This window comes from Nasonia vitripennis (assembly GCF_009193385.2).
Source record: "Nasonia vitripennis strain AsymCx chromosome 1 unlocalized genomic scaffold, Nvit_psr_1.1 chr1_random0006, whole genome shotgun sequence".
Taxonomy (NCBI): Eukaryota; Metazoa; Arthropoda; class Insecta; order Hymenoptera; family Pteromalidae; genus Nasonia; species Nasonia vitripennis.
In genome coordinates this window covers 1,317,995-1,341,206 of record NW_022279593.1, presented here as the reverse complement: position 1 = coordinate 1,341,206, position 23,212 = coordinate 1,317,995, and the positions used below count along the sequence as shown (strand labels likewise).

General features: G+C 38.6%; 1 protein-coding gene across 2 annotated transcripts in view; it reads right to left on the bottom strand.

Moving 5' to 3' along the window:
• LOC100114125 (endonuclease III-like protein 1) overlaps positions 1 to 23,212 on the bottom strand; it is an 89,232-nt gene that overhangs the window by 31,148 nt on the left and 34,872 nt on the right. The window contains exon 2 of one of the 2 annotated variants that reach the window (XM_031932282.1): positions 8,362 to 12,685. The exons of the other annotated variant lie outside the window; for it this stretch is intronic. Within the exon in view, the coding sequence (XP_031788142.2) occupies positions 11,857 to 12,630 (774 nt within the window). The 5' untranslated portion in view covers positions 12,631 to 12,685 and the 3' untranslated portion in view covers positions 8,362 to 11,856. Of the gene's footprint in view, positions 1 to 8,361; positions 12,686 to 23,212 lie in introns of those variants that run through there. 2 annotated transcript variants of the gene reach the window in all.

Below are 23,212 nucleotides of genomic sequence, written 5' to 3'. Positions count from 1 at the left end.
TGAATATGGAGACAATGATTGCTTATACCTTTTTTCGAGAGTTTAGACTGACATTAGAACTAACACTGAAACATTAACTTTTTGCCACTATAACGTTACTGACTCACTAAATTTTATGCACCTACATCTACAAAATTTACATTTTACGCCATATATCACAGTACAAGATGTTATTACACAGAATATAATAAATGCTAGTGTCTACTGTGAAAACCACGGGAATGACATGAGTGATGAAGATGTTTTTCGAGTCGCTGAATCCGAATCCGGGGTCAGTTTGGCCCTATCACGTCAGGGTCAAGGTCAGTACAAGGTCAAACTGAGAAGAAACGGTTCAAAAAAATTGAAATGCCATATATTTATGTATTTTTGGTCGCTAAATCCGAATCCGGGGTCAGTTTGACCCGATCACGTCAGGATCAAGGTCAGTTCGAGGTCAAATTGAGAATAAACGGTTAAAAAATGAAAATACCATATATTTATGTTTTTTTGGTCGCTGAATCCGAATCCGGGGTCAGTCTGGCCCCATCACGTTAGGGTCAAGGTCAGTTCAAGGTCAAACTGAGAAGAAACAGTTTAAATCGATAAATATGTTATATAAAACTTTCCAAAAATGGAAAAAGATACCAAAAATTGTAAAAAGTCTTATTCAAGAGATTTGATCACTTAATATCTTCCTTGTGTACAGAGCAAAGTTGCTTTCGTTTATATTTTTTTCTTTTTTTTCCACTAGTTTAGTAACTGTTGATGTCTTTCTTTACTCCTTTTTTCTCTTCTAACGAACTCTTTTTTCTTCAAATGACCTATGCAATGGGTTTATTTTTCTCTTTTTGTTATTTGTTTTAATGTCTCTCTTCCCAGCAAAAATCTGCCATCATGTTGACATTCCATCTTCCTTGGTATCGATTCTCCATTACACTTATATCTTGATGAAATCGTTCGTGAGAACTTTTTAGGAAATAAAAAGAGTGAGAACTATCAGGAACTAGTTGCACAAATGTTGGAGAATTTCAAAAATTTGGGTTGCTTGATGAGTTATAAAATGCATTTCTTACATTCCCATCTGGATTACTTTCCTCTTAATCTAGGAGACGTCAGTGAAGAACAGGGAGAACAGTTACTAAACTAGTGGAAAAAAAAGAAAAAAATATAAACGAAAGCAACTTTGCTCTGTACACAAGGAAGATATTAAGTGATCAAATCTCTTGAATAAGACTTTTTACAATTTTTGGTATCTTTTTCCATTTTTGGAAAGTTTTATATAACATTTTTATCGATTTAAACTGTTTCTTCTCAGTTTGACCTTGAACTGGCCTTGACCCTAACGTGATGGGGCCAGACTGACCCCGGATTCGGATTTAGCGACCTAAAAAACATACATATATGGCATTTCAATTTTTTTGAACCGTTTCTTCTCAGTTTGACCTTGTACTGACCTTGACCCTGACGTGATGAGGCCAAACTGACCCCGGATTCGGATTCAGCGACCTAAAAAACATACATATATGGCATTTCAATTTTTTTGAACCGTTTCTTCTCAGTTTGACCTTGAACTGACCTTGACCCTGACGTGATAGGGCCAGACTGACCCCGGATTCGGATTCAGCGACCAAAAAAACATAAGGATACATGGGTCTGATTTTTTGTACAGACATCTTTTTTTATTTTGTGTGCCGGTGTAATTATAATCATGCACAAGGACATCTACATTTTTATAAAATTTTTACTAAAATACATTTGGAATATCGTGTGCTGTATGTAATAGGCTGTAGTGGAACAACAATTTAAAAACAACTTCTGAAATACACAATGATATTTTTTAAAAGATCTTGCCGGTAATGTCTTTAGCACAGAATATTGGAACGAAGTTCCTTTTTTATTTTTAATTGCTATTCAAACATTTATGATGATTGATTTTATAATTTTTATTTCAGCTTTACCAGACAGGTAATACGGTAAAAGTGTCCTCTACTTGTAAATCAGCGTTGGACAAAAAGAAAATACCTATATTGTCAACATATAACGGTTTTTCATACCCGACAATACCTGCTCATTTACCAAAGTTAGATATTGTTTCTCAGCGACTAATTTCACCAAGAATACCCTTCATGCAAATACGACGACTACGGCATGTCCATGGCCAATACGGTATTTATGGACAAATAATTAATGTTTCTGTTGACGTTAATACTATGGTCACTAACTTACCTAGAAATATTGACGATGACCATTGCTTTTATGTGCATATAAAAAAAAAATGATCCATAAAACTAGTTATGTTCATGGCCTTATTAACAAAAAAAAAAAAAAAGTTAGAGAATGGTTACAATACTTGATAACTACACCGCTTTATGTTCATTACAATATAACCATCAACGAAGATTTTTTTCGTCAACCTGCTCCTGAAATCGCGATTGATGATGTCAGTGAACATATACCAATACAAGATAACGTCACGGCGTAACAACAAACTTTGATGTACGATGAAGTCAAAGAACAACAAGAAAATATGAGGTGGTTTGACGATAAATTTTTGCATATGACACCTGGTGAAAGGCAACGACCAATTAGCATTTTATTTGATGAACATGCAGAAGAGCTTTCATTTCCTACGATTTACATTGGACAATTTCGAACTTACAAAGTGGGTAGTACAGCAACTTCATTTATGCAAGCTACAAGCGAACTACGTCGTACAGATCGTCGAGGCGCAGATCCAGAACACCTTTTATACATGGCCACAAAAATAATGAGACAACGGGTGAGAGATAGTGTTTCTATTGCTTTTAAACACGTTGGTTTTGACACTAATGTTACGAAAGAACAGGTACAATCTGAAGGTTTTATTCACGATTGCATTGAAACTAATCTTGCTTTCCTTCGTTGCATACCGAATTCAGCTTGGTATTGGGCTGATCGCAAAAAAGATCTTTTTGCAATGATCAGACAACGGGGAGCACGAACTGCTTTTATGTCATTGAGTGCAAATGAAACCGGTTGGAATGATCTCCTAAAACTTTTGTATAAATTGAAAAATAACGGAGAAAATATTTCAGATGAGTTTTTAGTAAATACTAATTATATACAAAAAGCAAAACTTGTAAATGGTGACGCTGTTACATGTGCTATTTACTTCAATAAATTAGTCAATTGTTTATTGACCGTTTTGCAAGCAAAAAAGGGAAATCCATACGGTAAATATAGAGTCGTCGATTTTTAAAAGAATTGAATTTCAACATCGAGGCAGCCCTCATGCTCATATTCTTTTATGGCTCGATAACACACCTACAGATCTACAAAGTAACAACGAAGACGTCATTCAGATGATTGACGAACTAGTTTCCGTATCTGCTTCAGAGGCATCCGGAAATATTAAACCTCAGACTCACAGCACACTTTCACGTGCTATAAAAAAATGGACCCAAATAAAAAGGATAATTGCAGATTTGGAGCTCCATTCATGCCAACACGTAAAACAATAAGATTGATACCAATGCTACCTACTGATCCAGACTTCTCACAAGAAAATTTCAAAAAATATAAACAACATTACAAAATGCTACGATCAAATTTGGAAAATATAGACTATATAAATTTTGAAGATTTCTATACAAACAATAACATTTCTTCTGATGAATATTATTACAACGTCATTCGTGCAGGTATCAATCGACCAAAACTTTTTTACCGCCGAATGACATCAGAAAAATGGCATAATCCATTCAACCCATTCGTTTTTCATCATCTGCAATCTAATACGGACTTTCAAATTATTCAAGATGAGTACGCTTGTGCTGCTTACTTTGTTGAGTACGTGAACAAACATAATAGAGGAATCAGTAATTTGCAACGTCAAATAATTCAGATAATGGACGAAAATCCAGAATTCGATATTGTACACATTACGAGAAAAATGAGCGTCGATGTACTCAATTTCGTTGAGATGTCGGCACAAGAAGCTGCTTGTTTTTTGTTACGTGAACCCATGGCTAAGTCATCTATTACAACTGCTTATATACTAACTGTTCATCCTACTGAACGACAACGAATAAGAAAAACTCTTAAGGAATTAGAGGCTATGAATGATGATTGCACAGATGTATGGAAAGAAAACTGGTTTGACAAATATGAAAAAAGGCCCAACGACCTCGAAGACGTCACTTTAGCACAGTTCGTTGCCAATTATGATATTAATAACAAAGGGGTGTATGTTACAAGAGAAAAGCCAAAAGTTATAAGATACCGCAATTATGATATTGCTAAAGAATACCATGACTATATAAGAGAAATGGTATTCTTGCATATTCCATTCAAAAGTAAAGACAATGACGTTCTTGCGGAAAATAAGTTTATTAAAATATATGAAGACAACGTTGATCTAATTATGAAACGCAGACAAGAGTTTGAATCTAATTAAGACATTGAAAAAACTATAGAAATTTGCAAACAGTTACATAGACAAGATGAACAAGCAGAAGATGACGAATTACACAATCAGGCTAACATTTTATTTGAGCAAGACCCTTATCAGCGACTAATTCATGATCAGCATTCAGATGTAAATGCTGATATTCGCGATGCTGCACTCAGCAAACTTGGCGCTATTGCAAAAAAAAGAGAGAACTTGATGGATAGACAACAATTTATTCAGTACATGAGATCTAACAAACAAAAAACAAAAGGATCTATTACTTCACATTATTAATCATCTTCAGACACATAATGACTCTCCATTTCAAATATTTTTCACTGGTCCTGCAGGTTGCGGAAAAACTTTTGTCACTAAAGTTATTATGGAAATTTATAATAGATATACGGATAATAATGGTTATTGCAACGCTTACAGAGCATGTGCTTCTACCGGGAAAGCTGCTGTAAACATTGGTGGTACCACGGTGCACATAGCGCTAAAAATAACACTTGCTAAATTTTTACCATTATTCAATGAAAATTTACAATTATACAGAACGCTTTTCAAGTATGTCAGAGTATTGCTTATTGAAGAAGTGAGTATGATTAGTGCACAACTCTTGTCGAAAATCGATTTACGTTTGAAGCAAATTACCGTAAATCATGACACTACAGTTGGCGGAATTGATGTTATATTAATTGGAGATCTGCGGCAATTACCACCAGTAAATGCAACACCAATATATAAGTCCATCCCAACACGTATGGTTGGACCTTCTCTGTGGCGTTCATTAAAATTTTATGAACTGAAACAAGTTATGAGGCAGGCTAATGTTGTATTTTCTTCCATACTCACAAAAATAGGCAGAGGTGAGGTCTTACAAGATTATGAATTTCAACTTATTGAATCAAGATTTTTTACAAAATCTGAAGCGGAGAGATTGTGCCCAGATGGAATCCGTCTCTTTTGGAGAGTTAACGACGTCACTGCTTACAACAATTATATTTTACAACAAGCTCAGAACAAACATATCTCTACAGCTACAGATTTAATAACTGGCGCTAAAAGTGCTGAACAAGAGGCTACTTGTAGACAAAAGCTGCACACAATGTCTCTCATTGATACTGGTAGCTTACCATACATGATTACTTTCGTTATAGGTAAGCCATATCTCATTACAACAAACATTAATGTAAATGATGGCTTGGTAAATGGAGCAATTGGGAAGTTAGTACATTTACAATTCAAAGAAGACAACAGTATTTGTAGAGTTGGAATTCCAAAGCTCACCGAAAATTGGACAATGTGCACGAAAGAAAGCTGCTCACCGCGGCGCTAGTAGCGGCACGCCGCGGTACTAGCGCCGCGGTGATAAGCGCTGCAGCGTGCGTGGCGTGTTCGGCGGGTTGCGCGTTAGCAGGGGCTTTTCGCGAGAGAGCCTGCGGGTGGGTTATGACAAATATCCGCCAGTTTATATTGGCCATTTTGGATTTTAAAATTTCGAGGTTAAAATAAGGTGCAGTGGCCCCAAAAACCCTCATATCGATACTTTAAAGTGATCTAAAATCATTTGTTGCGGTAATATTGGTTTGGTGGTGGTATAATGTCCGCCATTTTGGATCCACCATTTCGAATTTTGAAATGTCGAGGTTAAAATAAGATTCAGTGACCCTGAAAACCCCCATATCGATACTTTAAACTGATCAAAAATCATTTGTTGCGGTAAAATGAGTTTGGTGGAGGTATAATGTCCACTATTTTGATTCCGCCATTTTTGATTTTGGAATTCCGTCAGCATTGTCAATAATATATCCTATCATGAGTTGTACATGCTTTTTGGTGGGATATTTCACAAATTAGAACATTTTTACTATTGTTTTTATTGAATGTGCTATGAAAACGTGGGTTTCAGGCTCCATATTTTATGCGCCACATTGGATTTTTGAAAAGGCCAGAACTTTTTCAAAAGCCCTTGACCAGACGATCATTTTGAGACCTCAAACGTCTTGTTAGGTTAACCCAAATTTTGGGTGCACTGATGGTCCGGTTGACGTGAAACGTCCCATATATATATATATATATGTATATACCATAGTGATGATCGAATCCAAAGTGATGCAGATGACAAATTAACAAACATGATACCTACAGAATTTTTGAATTCAACACCTAATGGATTGCCACTACACAAATTAATATTCAAAAAGGTGCAATAATTAGTGGCTTAAGAAATTTAGACATTGACGGTGGTCTTTGTAATGGTACAAGATTTATAATTAAAGATTTGAAACAATATGTTCTTACAGCATTAATTATTACTGGAAAATATTCCAGTAAACAAGTATTATTGCTTCGTATCGATTTAGCTCCATCACTAGATGAAATACCATATGGTATGGTTAGAAGGCAATTTCTAATAAGACTTAGCTTTGCTACGACAGTAAATAAATCTCAAGGCCAATCGTTTGACAAAGTGGGTTTATATTTATCCACTCCATTATTTAGTCACGGTCACTTATATGTTGCATTATCAAGAACAACATCAAAAGAGAAATTAAAAATATTTAAATGTTGAATCTGCATACAAAAATAGTAAAAATATTACAAATAACGAATGTAAAAAACGAAAATTAAACGACGAAATGAAATTTTACACAAAACACATAGTCTATTCTAAAATATTCAGAAATTAATTATATTAATTATACAACATTACTAAAATATGAAGTATCTTTTGATTGATTGAGTAATCGATAGTAATACAACAATACTAAAGTATAAATTATATATTGATTTCCTGAGAACTCTTCACTATTAGTAAATTACTGAAATCTCCACATTACTCAAATTTAAATTATTTTTTGATTGGTCGAATAATCGCCATTATACATTACCAAAATTTAAACAATATATTGATTGGCTGAGGTATCTTCATTAATGGTACATTAATAAAATATTGAAACGCTCCGGCTTAGCTCGGTTTTAAAATTATTATATTGTGGTCCGGAATGTTGTGGTATTTGAATTTCTTCTTATTTAAAATTTGATGTATGTATTGTTAGTGTTTCGTACTTAGCTAACGTATTGTAGCCAAGACTAATATAGCTAGAAATAAATTTTGTGTTTGAATTTTATTTTAAGTTTTTCACTTAAATAGATGTATTACTGTTTGAGCTAGTCTCTTTGTCTAGAATTTTCTTCAGAGACATACAGTTTATTTGTTTGCTACGTTTTAGTGTTACATTTGTATAGCGCCTCAATTCGCGCACAAAAATGTTTGCTCTGGCCGAATTCTACTAGAAGAGGGAGCCGTATTGCTCCGTCCCGTTCGAGCTCGGTTGAGCGAATGAGGCTGAGGCGCTTTTTATCCCCTGAGGAGCTACTGCGCCGAGCCACTGTCATGCGCTTCCCCCTCTAGTGCGCCGGCGCTGCTGCCGCTTTCCCATCCAGGCCGCCGCCGCTGCTGCTCGCTGATTGGTTCGGCGCTGATCACTTTTTTGATATACTCCCTTTTCGGGATTTTTTCGTGTTCGCATTTTTCGCGCGTCGCTCGCAAGAGTTAGGACCGTTACAATATAAATTATATATTGCCATTAATTATACATAACTGAAATGTAAATTATTTATTAATTGGCTGAGTAATCGCCACTGATAATACATTATCAAAACAACAAGTTATATCAATAATATAATCATTTTTATATATATATATATATATATATATATATATATATATATATATATATATATATATATATATATATATATATATATATATATATATATATATATATATATATATATATATATATATATATATATATATATATATATATATATATATATATATATATATATATAGTGTAACGTGGGATAGTCGGGAATTAGGATGGTCGTAGCGTTCGTAGGATGGGCCTAGGAACTTGATGAAGATGCAAGAAAGTCTTCACTGAGTGTAGTGAATGGTTTTCATTAAAGGACAATGAGAGAGATGTGTCAGATAGTATGATTCCCGTAGAACTGAGCCGAGAGCTGGTCGCGCACGGCTAATTAAGCCTGCCACTGCACATCGGCATGCAGTGATAAGGCGGGTGTAAGGTTCGTCCGAGCTCGCGATGTCCTTTCGTTGTTGCCATGCTGCGCTACACGTATGCACGTCAGTGTGCGTACGCGACACGCCCAATGGCCGCGACGTCATCGTCCCGATGACAGGTAATTATCCTAAATCGTGTGTATTGTAAGTGTACTGATGTTCGTGATTTCTTCTTAAGTGTAGATACATGTGTGGTCTCTCTCTCATTTAATATATAATTATAAAAAATGCTTAACCTAGTTACAGATACATCTTGTTTTTATAAGCTACATAAAAATTTATTGTAATTAAAAGGTAATAATAGCTATAATATGAAAAATATAATAAGTAATTAATTTGGTTTGTTTGTATGCTGTGTATAAATATACAATTTTTTTTGTTTCTGGTGAAATTAAATTTTTGTATGATTTTTTTTTTAATTGTGACTTTCTACATATCATCGATTGTCGAATCGAGCTTGATGTTATAAATTATTTATTTATAATTATTTATATTCATGGTTCCAAACTAAAAGATGTAAACGATTTTGTTAATTGAAATTAAATGAAATTTGATAGTGTTAAGAATAGAAGCTAAGAATGACCGTAGCCCTATCTCATGCAAATATCAAAAGAAATGAGATTTTTCTGAATATACTGCTGTGAGATCGTAGATATTGTTCACTTGTTGTTGACTGTGTCTTATTGATATTGTTTCAGTGCAAAAATGTGTATGCTTTTTGTTGCATATTTGCTGTATTATTAGGAAAACATTAGTTCATGTTTTTCCGCGAGGAGCGCATAAAAATGCTTAACTGTTAACATTGCACTGATAAGGTCGAAGATTTGTGAGCAATCAAATATACGCTCATGATGTGAGACTATTAATAGTCGTGCTTTCCGTATTTCTTTTATATTTTGTACTCATATAAGTATATTGAGCTTAGCTTTTGAGCGACAGCCAATAAATTCTTTTTTATTTTCTCATGCCATCGGATAATCGCTGAGCCTGATACGAGTATCCCATGCTCCTATGCTCCTTTATTTTTTATTTGAATTTGTTTGCTAGTTGCGTAAGTGCTATTCATGAGAATATTTAAACCTTGTCGTTTCGACTATCGAATCATGTTTTTTTTTATATATTTAAATCAAGTTTTAATATGAATATTTGATAAATTCACACAGTAATTTCGGAAAAAGGAAAGGGTATAATATGCAATTATAAATGTAGGTAAACATTAATGACTATAAGTAAGTTACTGTGTGGATCCATTGTTTTTGCAACTAACGTTCTTATCGCGCATTCAACTTCCAATGAATTTATTATTTAATTACGTGTAATAATTTTTTTGTATACTTTCATGTGTGATTTTAACCGTTTAACTATGCAATTTTCATTGTAAATTGCACGTACGAAACCTTGAGAGCGGTTTGATATTATTGTCTTATAAATATTTAAATGTGATTATTTTCTGCCGCCGCGTGAGTTTGATTATATTGAATTCCCTATTTTAATATTTTAAGGGAAAGATTATGATGAACGATTTTAGTTGTTGGTTTTTTGTTTTTCTTTGCGTTAACATGAAATTGCGTGAATATTAATTTACTAAAATAATGACATTTATATTTAAATATTTTGTAACTAAAATGTTTGAAGTTTTTACTGACTAAGACATGATCTCATACAAGTGTATACTGTATATGCATTGAAATGTCGTGATTTTAATAAATTTTAATAATAAATAGTTACAATCTAATGCTATCATAGCCCATACCTTACATACTTCCTCACACCTCGTTCGCACTACATATTTCACTAATCACTTTCACTTTGTCTGCTGCAGCTGCAGGTAGGACCCATGCAAGAATCCTCACATGTGTCGCAGCTGGGACTTGTTGCCTCTGTTAAGGTTTCCTTACTCTCCCTCCACTTACTCGTTACATCTATGGTGTAAGAAGGGACGAGCACATCACCCCTTACAGACGCGAGTTGCAGTGGCTTACCACCGCTGGACGTAGGAAGTACTTCATGGCTTGCTTTTTAAGAAAACTTTTCAACACAGCGGTACCATCATACATCACTGCCTATTTTGACTTCCACGTCGCACTTCGTCCTGTCAGGGGTGAGGTGACACCTCTGGACATCCCAACCTTCGCTACAGAGACGCTGAGGAACTCATTCCACATAAGCGCCTCATACCTATGGAATACACTACCTTTACAGCTCCGCGACAATAGATCCATTACACACTTCAAGAAACAAGCCAGACACTACTTTTTCACCCTTGAAAACACATAGCTTATCTCCACATATTATTATCTCCACAGACATCTCAGTCTCACCTCACTCAAAATCATAATTTATTACTTTACTACGTATTTATTTTTTATAAAATTTTGTACAACACATTGTACAGCAAAATAAATAAATAAAATCTAAATCTAAAAATCCACTGCTGCGTCGTTTGTGAGGTAGATTGGAATGGTGCAGCTTGGGTAGTTGATCCGGCCGAGTTCACAGATGCCATGTGCACTTGCACCACGACATTGGATTTAACTCTTGGTTTGTTGCTCTTGCTGCAGGATCTTGAATTTATCATAGATCTTGTATTGGCACATGTTCTGCAAAGGAACAGCGGTCCTTGCTGTATTTCGTGCCTTGTCATGCATGAATTATGCGTATGATTACTGCATAATCTGCATGTCCACCACTGCAAATCCGAACGTCCATGTTTTCTTCTTCTTCCTTCTCCTTTGATTTCATGAATCTGGTGCCGCACCTCACGCACTGTGTACCCTGCTGTATAGATGGGACCGGAAAGGATTCTCTTTCGGTCGCTAGCCGTTTTATGGCCGAGACTGGATTAACGCCTATGCGGGAGGCGAGCGGTGCGCTATCCGAACTGCGCTCATCACTGCTGCTATACTTTACAACCTCCGGGTTTGGGAATGCATCCCTGTGTGCGCACATTTTTGCTTTAAGGAGAAATTCACTTTTCACTGTTTTCTTCAATTTTTCCTTCTCACTATGCCGTTTTCGCTTTAATTTTCTCTTTTCTTCTCTCTTTACTCTCCTAAGTGCACTTTTATTTTTTTTTATTGTATTCTCACTAGCGCTACTTGAAGATTGGTCGGATATTGTTTCTGTGTAAATTGTGGCCTTGCCCTGTGTGCCACTAGTTGACGAGACAGGTTGCAGTGTCTTCTCCTCCTCTTCTTCTACTTTTTTAAAAATGTTGTTTGCAATAAGTTCCAAGTTTAGCATGGACACTCTCAAATTGCAGATGGCGGCTTCCAGCATATTCTTGGTTGTGGTGTCGTCAAGCGTTAGGTCTTCCAGTAACGTTGATTGAACTTCGAGAGATTCGATGACTTCACGTATATGCTGTATTTTCTCCATGTTGGCTAGGAACGTTCAGTGGAAAAATTGCATCCGGGACAGTTTCTCTTACTAATTCGGCTGACTTGTAAATGAGGTCCGGAGATAAAAAACGCGGGTGTATTGAGCCCTGCGAGGCGAAGAATATAGCGTCTGTAATAATTTCTGTGTCAAGTTTGTATTGCGTGACAGTTTGGTCTAGAATTTGTGTTGCTATCTGAAGGGTGTCTCTTTTGTAGTAATAGTCAAAAGATTTAGAAATGTTCGAAACCACACTAGTTAATTTGTTTATTTTGATATTCATTTCCTGAAATTCCGTTTCTACCAATTCCGTTTGTTGAGCTAACAGCTTCGCTGTCTTGCGCGTGTCGTTGGATGATAATTCAATTAAATTTTCCATATTTCTTTGTGCTTTTTCATCCATTGTGCCGAATAAAAATCTGCTTGTTTGGCCAACGAATGGCAGAACAGACCTGCGTTGTATTGATGTTTTTGACAAATCAAGGCCAACTAGCAATTCTATAACTTTTTCCGATTGCATTTTGGTCTCTTGGATTTGTCCAATATAGCTTTTGATTAGTTGGTTATGCGGGCAGACTGATGAAGTTTTGTCGTACAAAGATTGTATGGTCTTGCATTGTTTGAGTAGTCGATCGCCTGTTTCGAAGTAGGAATCTAAATTCACCTTCTGAATAAGTTTCCAATCTATGTTAGACGGCGACATATAGGCGATTTTTTCTGATAGCAATCCTGGATTTTTTTGTAGCATTAGCACGTTTGGCTGTGTAAATCCTATACTTTCAGCTCTTGCGTGTATCCCAATTCTGCAAATTGAAAACAGAATTGAATACGCGAGCGAGACTACATATGAGCGTAAATTTATTAATATGTTTTATCCTAGTGTATTAATAAATTTATCTTTCAAATTTTTATTTAAAAAAAAAATTTCTAGTGTTAAGTTATTTAAGTGATTTTAAAGAAATATTCTGTACTTGAGTTACGTTGGGCCTGTGCCATTAAGAAAAATATATACTGAGGACGGATTGTAAAATGCCGTTCTGGTTTTGAATGAGAGTTTGTTCGCGTTTTATGCGCGCACGTTTTCGTGAGCACAGGGACGAAAAAGAATGCGCTTTTAAAAGGAGAGAAAAAGAAAACTGGCCGAATAGGGCATGTGCTCGGGGTTTCGAGAAAGGTCTAGTCGTAAAACGGTCGGTTGGGTTTTTCCCGTATGTGTGGCGGGAAGGGAAAGAAGGATTAGCCGTTTTATGAGTTTATAGCTGTCCGGCTTGGGTGATTGCTATTAAGATTTTTTTTGTTTCATTTTTTTATTTTGCTACTAGATTTCCCTAGTTTACATTTAATATTAACCGTGAAAATAACGATAATAATAATAATAATAATAATCCCATGGATATGTCCGCTCTCCATCTTCGCAACCTGCCGGGTGATGGGCTTACGAGAGCAGCAGCCGCGACTATGCCCTTTCTGCGGCGACCCCGCAGCAATGGTAGCGTCTTGGTGGAGAGAATTGTTGATGCATGATTGAGGGGGTTCTATAAACGGATATCTCCCGGACGTATCAGAGTGATAGATGGGAGTGTCTTGTTGCCGTCTAAGTCAAGGGAAGGCTGCTCTCAAACTAATCAAGCGGACCGCCGTGTTGGCCGTGCGGTGCGACCCGTGAGCTGTCAAAAGGAGATTCTGGGTGGGGAGACGATCTTAGGCTGCGTGCCGAAGTGACTCGAGCCACCTTTGGCTCTCGCTGACGGCAAGACGGGAGGTCGGCTGCCTAGCCAGCACCGATCAATCGGCTTGGCGAGTGTCTGCTGTCGTGTGACGCCTGCTGTAAACTCTTCAGAGAGCTGAACACTTTTGTTCGGGGGTGGGAAGCTCGAGAGAGCGGAGATGGGCTAGTGCGGCAGTGGGTTCTATATCCTGGTATGATGTACCCAGTCTGGCATCGCCTGCAGGCTTGTGTTGGGGCCATGTCAGCTGCCTCCATAGCCGGGGGGATCCAGGGGGTCGGAAACATACCAGGACGAAGTTTGTTTTCAGCATGGATGAGGCAATCGAACGGAACAAGTTGAAGATGGAGGGGTGCGGCGTGCCTGCAGATGGAGATGCGATCAGCCGAGGTGGAAGTAAGAACCTGGTAGGTAGCCTGGCTACTATAAATGACACCGCGGCACACAATCGTGAAGGGACGGGCGATATAATCGGAGGGTCGCCACAAAACTGGGAGGCTGCAGAGAGGAAGTTGGAAGACCAACTACTCATAATACGCAGCAACCTGGTAAAGATCAAGGCGAAGACAAACGTCCAAAAGAATGTCAGTCGCGTAATTACGGATGGAATGTGTGAGATATATAAAGCTGTTGAGGCTGGGATGCATGAACTTCAACGTATGAAGCAACTGCGACAGACTCACAGAAGTACAAAGGACGGACACGGAAGAAACGCCACGATTCAAACGTAAACGGGACAGACAAACCCAGACTCCGGAACCGGGAACTTCAGACAAGCAGGAGTTGCCGGCAAAGGATACGTGGGCAACCGTCACGAAACGAAAGAAACGAAAAGCGGCCACGGAAACAGAGACAAATGCTGCTGAAGCAAACAAGACAAAGACAAAAGAGCCCAAAGTGCGCAAGACAGATCGCTCAAACCTGAAACCCAGGCGAAGCGCGATTTTGATTAAGCCAGCAGAGGGCAAGACGTACGCGGACGTTCTACTTTCTATACGACAGAGAGTGAATTTGACGGACAGTAAAGTGGACGTACGAGCTATTCGTAAGACCAAAGACGGTTTTGTATTGCTACAGCTTGACAAAGAACAGGAGCGACAGGTTTTTCAGCAGACGATACAAAACGTACTGGGACAGACTGCCACAGTTAAGGACGTGACTTCCAAGATGACACTGGAATTCATGGACTTGGACTGCGTCACAACAGCACAGGACGTCGCGGACGCGATCAACCACGAAACGGGGACCACGACTGACCGAAATGTCCACGTCTTTGACGCGAATAACCGGGGTCAAGCTTTAGCTGTCTGTGAGTTTGACGCGAAGGAGGCAACGGATCTACTTAAGAAAGGCCGAATTAAAATCGGGTGGATTAATTGCCGGATCAGACCCAGGCTTCGCGTTCCAAGGTGCTACAGGTGCCTTGGCTATGGACACGTGAGGGTTGACTGCAAAGACTGCAAAGGACCGGACAGACGAGACTGCTGCTGGAAAGGCCGAAAGGGGCATGTAGGTAAGGCGTGCACAAGCGCGCCTTCCTGCTTCCTCTGCGCGGGGCGAACCAACCAAGATCTAGCACACGTGCCTGGCACGGCCTCGTGCGCAGTATTCAAGGCAGCTCTGACTGAATACAGGACGAAACAGACAAAATGGACCTGACAATACTCCAGTGCAACCTGAACGGGAGCAGCGTGGCACATTCGCTGCTCCCGCAAATTGCGGCGGAAACGGACGCGGACGTACTCGTGATAAGCGAGCAGTACAGAAACCTCTCCGAGCCATCGGGGATCGCTAGCAGCTCGAACACGGCGGCGGTATGGGTGCGAGGGGTGAACGCGGCGCGGATTATAGACAGTGGGGCCGGAGAGAGACTATGCTTGGGTAAGGGTGGGCTCTGTCACTATTGTCAGTGTCTACCTTTCTCCGAACAATAGTGCGCGCGAATACAAAGACAAGCTGGAAGCCCTGGAAGACGTCGTCAGAAACCTTACTGGCGATGTAATCGAGGCGGGCGACTTTAATACGAGAGCGATCGAATGGGGGATGCCTACGCCGAACAGACGAGGACGACTGATTCTACAAATGGCCGCCCGACTAGAATTGGAAGTCATAAATGACGGAAACGTGACCACCTACAGACGACCCAGCTTTGGTAATTCTACATCAGATATAACCCTAGCCACGGACAGGATGTTGACAAGGCTGAGGGGATGGAGAGTGATCGAGGACTACACAGCCAGTGATCACCAGTACATCGTCTTCAACCTGACTAATGACGCCTCGTTGAGGCAAAGACAGAGCATGCGCACAAAACGATGGGACATTGGACGCATAAACAGGGACGAAATCAGGAGGCAACTGCGGAACACAGCAATACCTTCTGCGGATCTGTCTCAAGGACGGACGGACCGAGTGCTAATGATCTGGAAAAGTATCTGCAGCGCATCTGCGAGGCCGCGATGCCACGGAAACGATACAGACAGGACAGAAGGAAGACCTACTGGTAGACGCAGGAAATTGCCGAAATCAGAAAAAAATGCCTCCGACTCCTCAGATTAGCGGGAAGGGAACGGGACTCGGACGAAAGAGAGGCTATCTCGCGGGAATACAAACTCGCGAGACGGCTACTTAGATAGACGATCAACAGCACGAAACTACGGTGTTGGAGACGACTGGAAGACGAACTAGATGCAGACCCCTGGGGGGAAGGCTACAAGAGTGTGACTCGCTAACTTGGCGCCTGGAATCCCCCGAGACGAAGGACGCGGACACAATGGAGAGGATTGCCCACGATCTTTTTCCTACTCACCAGGACAGAACGGACGATACGGACATGGACACCGCAGTGGAATGTCCACTTTTCACGGTGGCGGAGCTTGAGAGTGCTGCAGCCAAACTGAAGCCTCGAAAAGCCCCGGGACCTGACGGCGTGCCTGGGGAGCTGCTACAGATCATCGTAACTGAACAGCCCGATGCGCTGTTGAGGCTCTACAACGGCTGTCTGACGGTGGGAGTATTTGGTCGGCCTTGGAAGTGCGCGCGGCTGGTTCTCATTGCCAAAGATAAGGGGGACCCTGCTTCGTCGTCCTCCTATAGGCCTCTAAGTCTCCTGAACACGCCGGGTAAATTGTACGAATTACTGCTACGACCGAGACTGTTGCAAGCGGTGGAAGCCGCCGGAGACCTCTCAGACCGACAGCACGGATTTAGACGAGGACACTCAACAATAGGAGATTGGGAGAATATAAATATAAGCGTAGCTATGAATGACTGGAAGTAAGGAATGAATGTGCAGAGGAAGCGCAAAGGACATGGGCCCAGTTCGATGTAATGTGATAAACCGTACCGGGCTGGTGTCGGGCGTACAGGGAGATATGTGTTTAGTGGGTAGGGGTGGCCGCCGCCGCCGAGTCCCACATTTGGAGTTCTCGCAAGGGAACACCAGTCAGTCCGCCACAAGGATTCATAGGCTCCTATAAAATAATAATAATAATAATAATAATAATAATAATAATAATATTAGTAACGATTTATTTATTTGCTTAATGAAGCATGGGTTTAAATGTGGTTTAAATTCATGTTATTGCTGAATCAGCGTTTCTCTCGATGCAGAGGGAGATTTCTTGATTGATTATATGAGTTATACGCTTGATTTAGTTCACGCTATAAGCTCATTTTGTCTTCGATCGTTTTCCCACAAATGTTATGGGTCTGATTAGTTGTGACACATTAAGCAAGTACAGCGATAGCCGTTACATGTGTGTACATTCATTGCAAGTGTGCACACTTACTGAAAAAGTTTCAGAAGTAATTTTACCTTGTTCGTATATCAATTTAAAACATGCTTTGCAGCGTTGGTTTGTTGAATAAATTAACGCTGAATTGCGTGTGCTATATTTGCTTTAAGTGGTTTTAGTAATATAATATGCTACATGTAACACACAATTGTAACTTCGACACATTTTGTGCGTATGAGTGTATGTGAGGTAGGTTTTAATAGTGAAAACAAGAATTGCATAGCAATGTCAGATTGCATGTATTTTATTAGTTAAGACGCGTTTAAAGTTTATTTAAGGGCAGTCCGTGATGCACAAACGTGGATTTGACGCACTTATTTAAAAATTCTCTCGCCACAAATAGAGGCGATAGTATATTCATGTATTGTTGTAATGTGACTCATATGTCATCAACACCTGAAATAATCATACTTTTTGATTATTACAAAGGTTGAAGATATGAGATTGTCTTTGTACTAATTAATTAAAAATAGTTGGTTGTAGGTGCTTTTATGGCAAGTTTAATCACTTGCTTGTAGCACACAGATGTGGCTTTGATGCATTTAACCGTATCGGTGCATGTGAGCGAGGTTTCAAAAATGAAACAGAGAAAAATAAAAAAAAAATCATGGCTTTGTACAAATATCTGAACTTATTCAGAATAAAGTGTGGCATAGTATATGTGTTAGCAAAAGAAATCTAAACAAATAGGATCCGATTATATGCACTAGCGCAATATATTGCGCTATAGTGGATATGCAAGGCAGCAGCTGATAAGGTGATCAACATGGAGCAATGAGTGCATATTCACATTCATGCATTCATTTATAATGTAAAAATTCATACAAGCATCGAACTGTCTAAATTAAATGAAATAGTTCATAAATTTCAATACTAAACACATTTAGGCTAAGTTAGAATATAAAATCTTATGCCCATATATTTGCCTCTAGATTTTGATGAAAAATACTTTCAAGTGCGTCTCAGTTTCTAATGTAGAAATTTGAACGAATATTTGGGCATTTAGAATAAGGAAAATGTCTCACAATTTTGACGCAAAACATGCTTTAGCCAAGTTATAATACAAAAGGTTCACGCGCCGCGCTAAGCATGTTGCATGAGAGAGTCGACGCGCGCATATTCTTGCCGCGATAAGCGCGTAACACAGCGATTTATATTATACGTTTATTTTGACGAAAATATTTTCAAATACATCTTAATTTTCATTGTAGAAATTAGAATAACTATCAGAGCATCTTAAACAGGGAAAATATCTCACAATCTCTGAGGCAAAACATACTTTAACCAAGTTACAATATATTAAATTCACGCGCCGCGCTTATCATGTTGCAATTAGTATAATGCACTAGGATAGCCTGATGCGTATATATTCGCGTCGCAATAAGCACATAGTGCAGCAATGCTCATTGTTATGAACTTTTGTCAAAAAAAAAAAAAAAAAAAAAAAAATCCGCTCATAATCATACGTTCATTCCTATTGTAAAAATTTAAGCAAATATCAGTTTATTTAAAACAAGGGAAATATCTTGTGATTCTTGACGTAAAACACGCTTCAGCTAAATTAGTATGCGAAAATTTACGCGCCGTATTTAACGTGTTGCATGAGAAAGGTTCGATGTGCGCACATTCATGCCACGATGAGTATACAACATAGTGGTGTATACTGCGCGATCATTGTCACGAAATTTTGGTGAGAATTACTTTCATTTATTACATCATTTCTGCTGTAGAACAAGGGAAGCATATTATAATTTTCGACGCAAAAACGTGCTTCAGCTAAGTTATAATATAAAAATTTACGCGTAGTATTTAACGTGTCGCATGAGAAAGGCTCGACGTGCGTACGTTCACGCCACAATAAGCATATAATATAGTGTGAATAAGTGTACTGTACGTTTATTATTACAAAAATTTTACAAGAACTATCCTTGCTTGTATTTTTATTTCTACTGTAGATATTCAAATTAATATCCGGCCATTTGAAACAAAGAAAAACTTTATGTGATTTCAAATGCTCGATACGTTTTATCAAAATTAGATTGCAATAAATTAAATGCTACGCTAAGCACGATTGATGTGAAACGCTTGAAACACATATACTCTAGCCATAAAAATATTACACCGGCATTGCGGGTAGTAAAGTAATTAATACGTATGTACATTTAAATATAAATATTTTATGAGCACAAAAGAAAACGCTGAAATTGTGTTATTTGTGCATTGATTGTATATGAACTTGCGCGCCCAATGGCCGCGAGAATGCGAAATTAAATTATCGTTTTTTCGAAAGTGAATTAGCATGGTTGTCACTGGCTAGAATGAGTGTCGCTGTTTTATCAGCCTGTTGGAATGTACGTGTTCATGTCTTGAGCGGCGTTCCGAGCAGGATTTAAGAGAGCGTAGGGCTTGTGTATAGGGGAGCGGGGGAAGAGGGGTGAGCTTTGCTTGGCGTGACAGTTCTCCTCCGCTGCCGTTTATGAATGAGATGACCGTGCGGGTGGGGAGGACAAAACGATCTCGGTTGTTTCGACGCTGCGTCTTCGACTGCGCGCATAACTGATTCGATTCTCAAAGTGTGCGGAAGTGTTTTTAAAACTGTCTAAATATGTGTTTCATGCCGACTTCCATAAATTCGCCGTTGGACCTGGTCTGCGCGATGTCTCTGGCAACAGCTTCCTTGACGGATTACGAAGCAGACGCCAAGGAGATGCTGTTTGCCTGGACCGAACACGGTTTGGAAAGCTCGTTCATGAGCGTTTCATAGACCGGCTGAAATGCCGATTTTGTGACGCCGTAAGTAAAAGTTTGATATATTTTCCTTATTGCTTTTCTGTGTGTGTGTGTGTGTGTCGGAAAAGTTAGATTGCATGAATGGAAATGCTCCTAACTTTAGCTTGTTTTATGTATGTGAGAGTGTGTAAAATTGCAAATCAGTGAGGGTGTCTCTTCTTATTGAATTGCTTGTGTAAAACGTAAATGTGAGTGTCTTTATGTAAATAAGTGTAAATGCTTGCTCCGGTGCACGTTTACGTATGTGTCTAATTGAACGTGTGATAGATTGTGTAGTATGTGTTGAGCATGCTTGAACGATTGAGTGTGTGCGTCGCCGTATAATCCATTTGAATGTTAGTAGGAGTAATTGTGGATATATGGTTTTGTTTGTGAGCATGAGTGAAAGTATAGCGTGTGTTGCGCTTGTATAAAGTGTGAGTGAGTGTAAATGTGAATGTGCTTATTTCGTGTTACAGAGTGTAAATGTTTGAAGAGTGAATGTGCGAATGCGTCTCAATTTCGTATAATTATGAATATGTGTGTATTAGGATGTACGTATTATTATGTGTATTATATTCTTTTAATCTCTTTATTTTTCTTACAGGACCTTGAGTTTCATGTAGAGACTAAGGTACAGGGCTATACCGATTTCGGAAACTGGTGGGCGTTATCTCTTGGGGGAGCACGGTGAGACTCGTTTGCCAGTCATATGCCCCAATGGTGGCTAAGTAAGTGCAGATTCACTATGATTTTGCTTTTCTTTTCATATTAAATTGCATTATTGTCATAACATGACTGTATATTGTTATAGCTTGGGACTCGTGTGGCGATGTGGCCCGTTATGGAGCGTACGGATGACGAAGAATTTGACCCCGAACAGTTCGAAGATGTACTCATGGAGGAGCGCAAGAGCGTGCAGTATAGAGGGAAGTGTGTCCGTATATTTAAGTATAAATGTCCATGGGAAATAGTTAGTTTTCATATTTTTTTTTTTAATCTTCTTTTTCCTAATATGTTTAATTGTATAATGTTTTTGAATTGTTTGTATGTTGCAGCCATATTCGGTAATTGTCCATACCGGATCACGACGTCCAGCGTACTTGCCATCAAGTGTGAAACATCCAAATACGGTGGAGAAGCCCAATGTGATTTTTTTTGCGGTGCGACGTGTAAGAGGGATGCACGTCGTACCAGAGGATGTTGCGGTGTTGCTGTCACGGTAGCTTTTTATTATTTGAAGTCGTGACAACCGCCTCCGACTAAAGCCAATATTATATTGAAATTTTATTAGTCTTATCGACAATATAACGCTTTGTATTCTAAAAAAAAATTTTGTGTTTTTACTAGTGTATACCCTGCCACTCCCTTTGTTCCTATATCAAAATGCCAATTTTTCTACTTTGCATGTAGTTGCCTTCGACGTTATATTTCGACGATATATATATATATATATATATATATATATATATATATATGAATTGTTTTTACTTCAATTATGACTTTATCAAAAAAAAAAATTTTTTAGTTTGGTGTAGTTTTCAGGCCCATAGGCATACTTTCAAATTGTAAATGTTGAAAACCATTAGCACTTACTGGAGTGCTAAATGCAGTGTATGGCGCTGAATCAGGATGAAATGGAATATGATGGAAGCCTTGTTTTAAATCAACAACCGTGATAATTTTCGCCGGGGCTAAAAGTTCCAAAATATCACCCGTAAATGGTAGTGGCCAAGATTTTCCCTCTGTGTCATCGTTTAATAGCGTAAAATCAACAACTAGCCGCCATCTCTGGTTTCCGTTGGCATCTGGCTTTTTGGGAACAATCCACAAGTTACTGCAAAAATCTGAATCCGAAGGTTCCACGATTTGGTTATTTCTTAATTCTTCTACTTCATGAATCAAATATTTTCTTAAACTGACCGGAAGGCGAAAACTGCTGAAGTATAATAGTTGCTGGCAAAGGTTCAGCATCCAAACCAAACTCTCCCGTAAAATCTTTTATTAAATCACCCACATGTTCTATCTCTTCCTTGGTGCAATCTTTTGTGTCTATGATAGACATTATTTTATTTATTCTTTCTTCTTTCAAATCTGGATTTTCCGCTAAAATACTATTTTTCACAGCGACGTCAATAGGTTCTTCAGTGTTGGAAAATAGTGAACGTATGTTTACATAATTAGATGCGTCAATGTTGTCCTCGTCGACCACATTGCCGCTAGATTGTTTAGAAGTGAGACATTCGATTAGTTCTACATGTGGTACCGGTAGCTTTACAGGGCAGTGGCCCGTATTGTAGCAGTATGCGTAGAGCATATTATTTTTGGCGCCAAATATAATTTGGCGTGATCTGGCTGGTATAGCGAAAGTTTCTTCTCGATTAAACGGTAATAGTGTTTTGTAATTGTAATGTCTTTTTTGAAATATCCACTCTTCCGTTGTATTTGCGTATAATGTCGCAACCGATGAGATCCGCAACGTCCATGGGGAAGCTATCGGGGACAATGTGTAAGTTGCACATAATATCATTACCAATTCCCATGTTTATAGTACCCAGAGTCATGCATTCGCCAGGCACGACGCCTCTGATTGCAAGTATTGTATTCTTACATATTTGTGATATTTTCTCTTAATTACGGAAATTTCGGCCCCTGTATCAATGTAAAAATCAGCCTCATTTTTTATTATACATTTACTTTGAAGTGATATTAGCGGCGGGGAGCGCCCTGCTTTTGCCAATCGGATGTTGGCAGTATTATTGTAATTATTCGGTTGTCTATTCCCATTATTATGCCACATTGATTGTTTGTGTCATTGCGCCCCCCACTATTTGCATTTTGATTATTATTATTTCGACCATTATTTAATTGATATTCCGTAGTTCGGCAAATATCTATAGTATGCCCGATTCTGCCGCAATAGTTGCAAAATCCTTGATCTTTTTTCGCATGCAGGTTGTAAATGACGGACCCACAATAATTACAAGTAAAAGAAAGCGCCTCTTTCTCTTTTCCATTCATATTCGAATTTTTATTA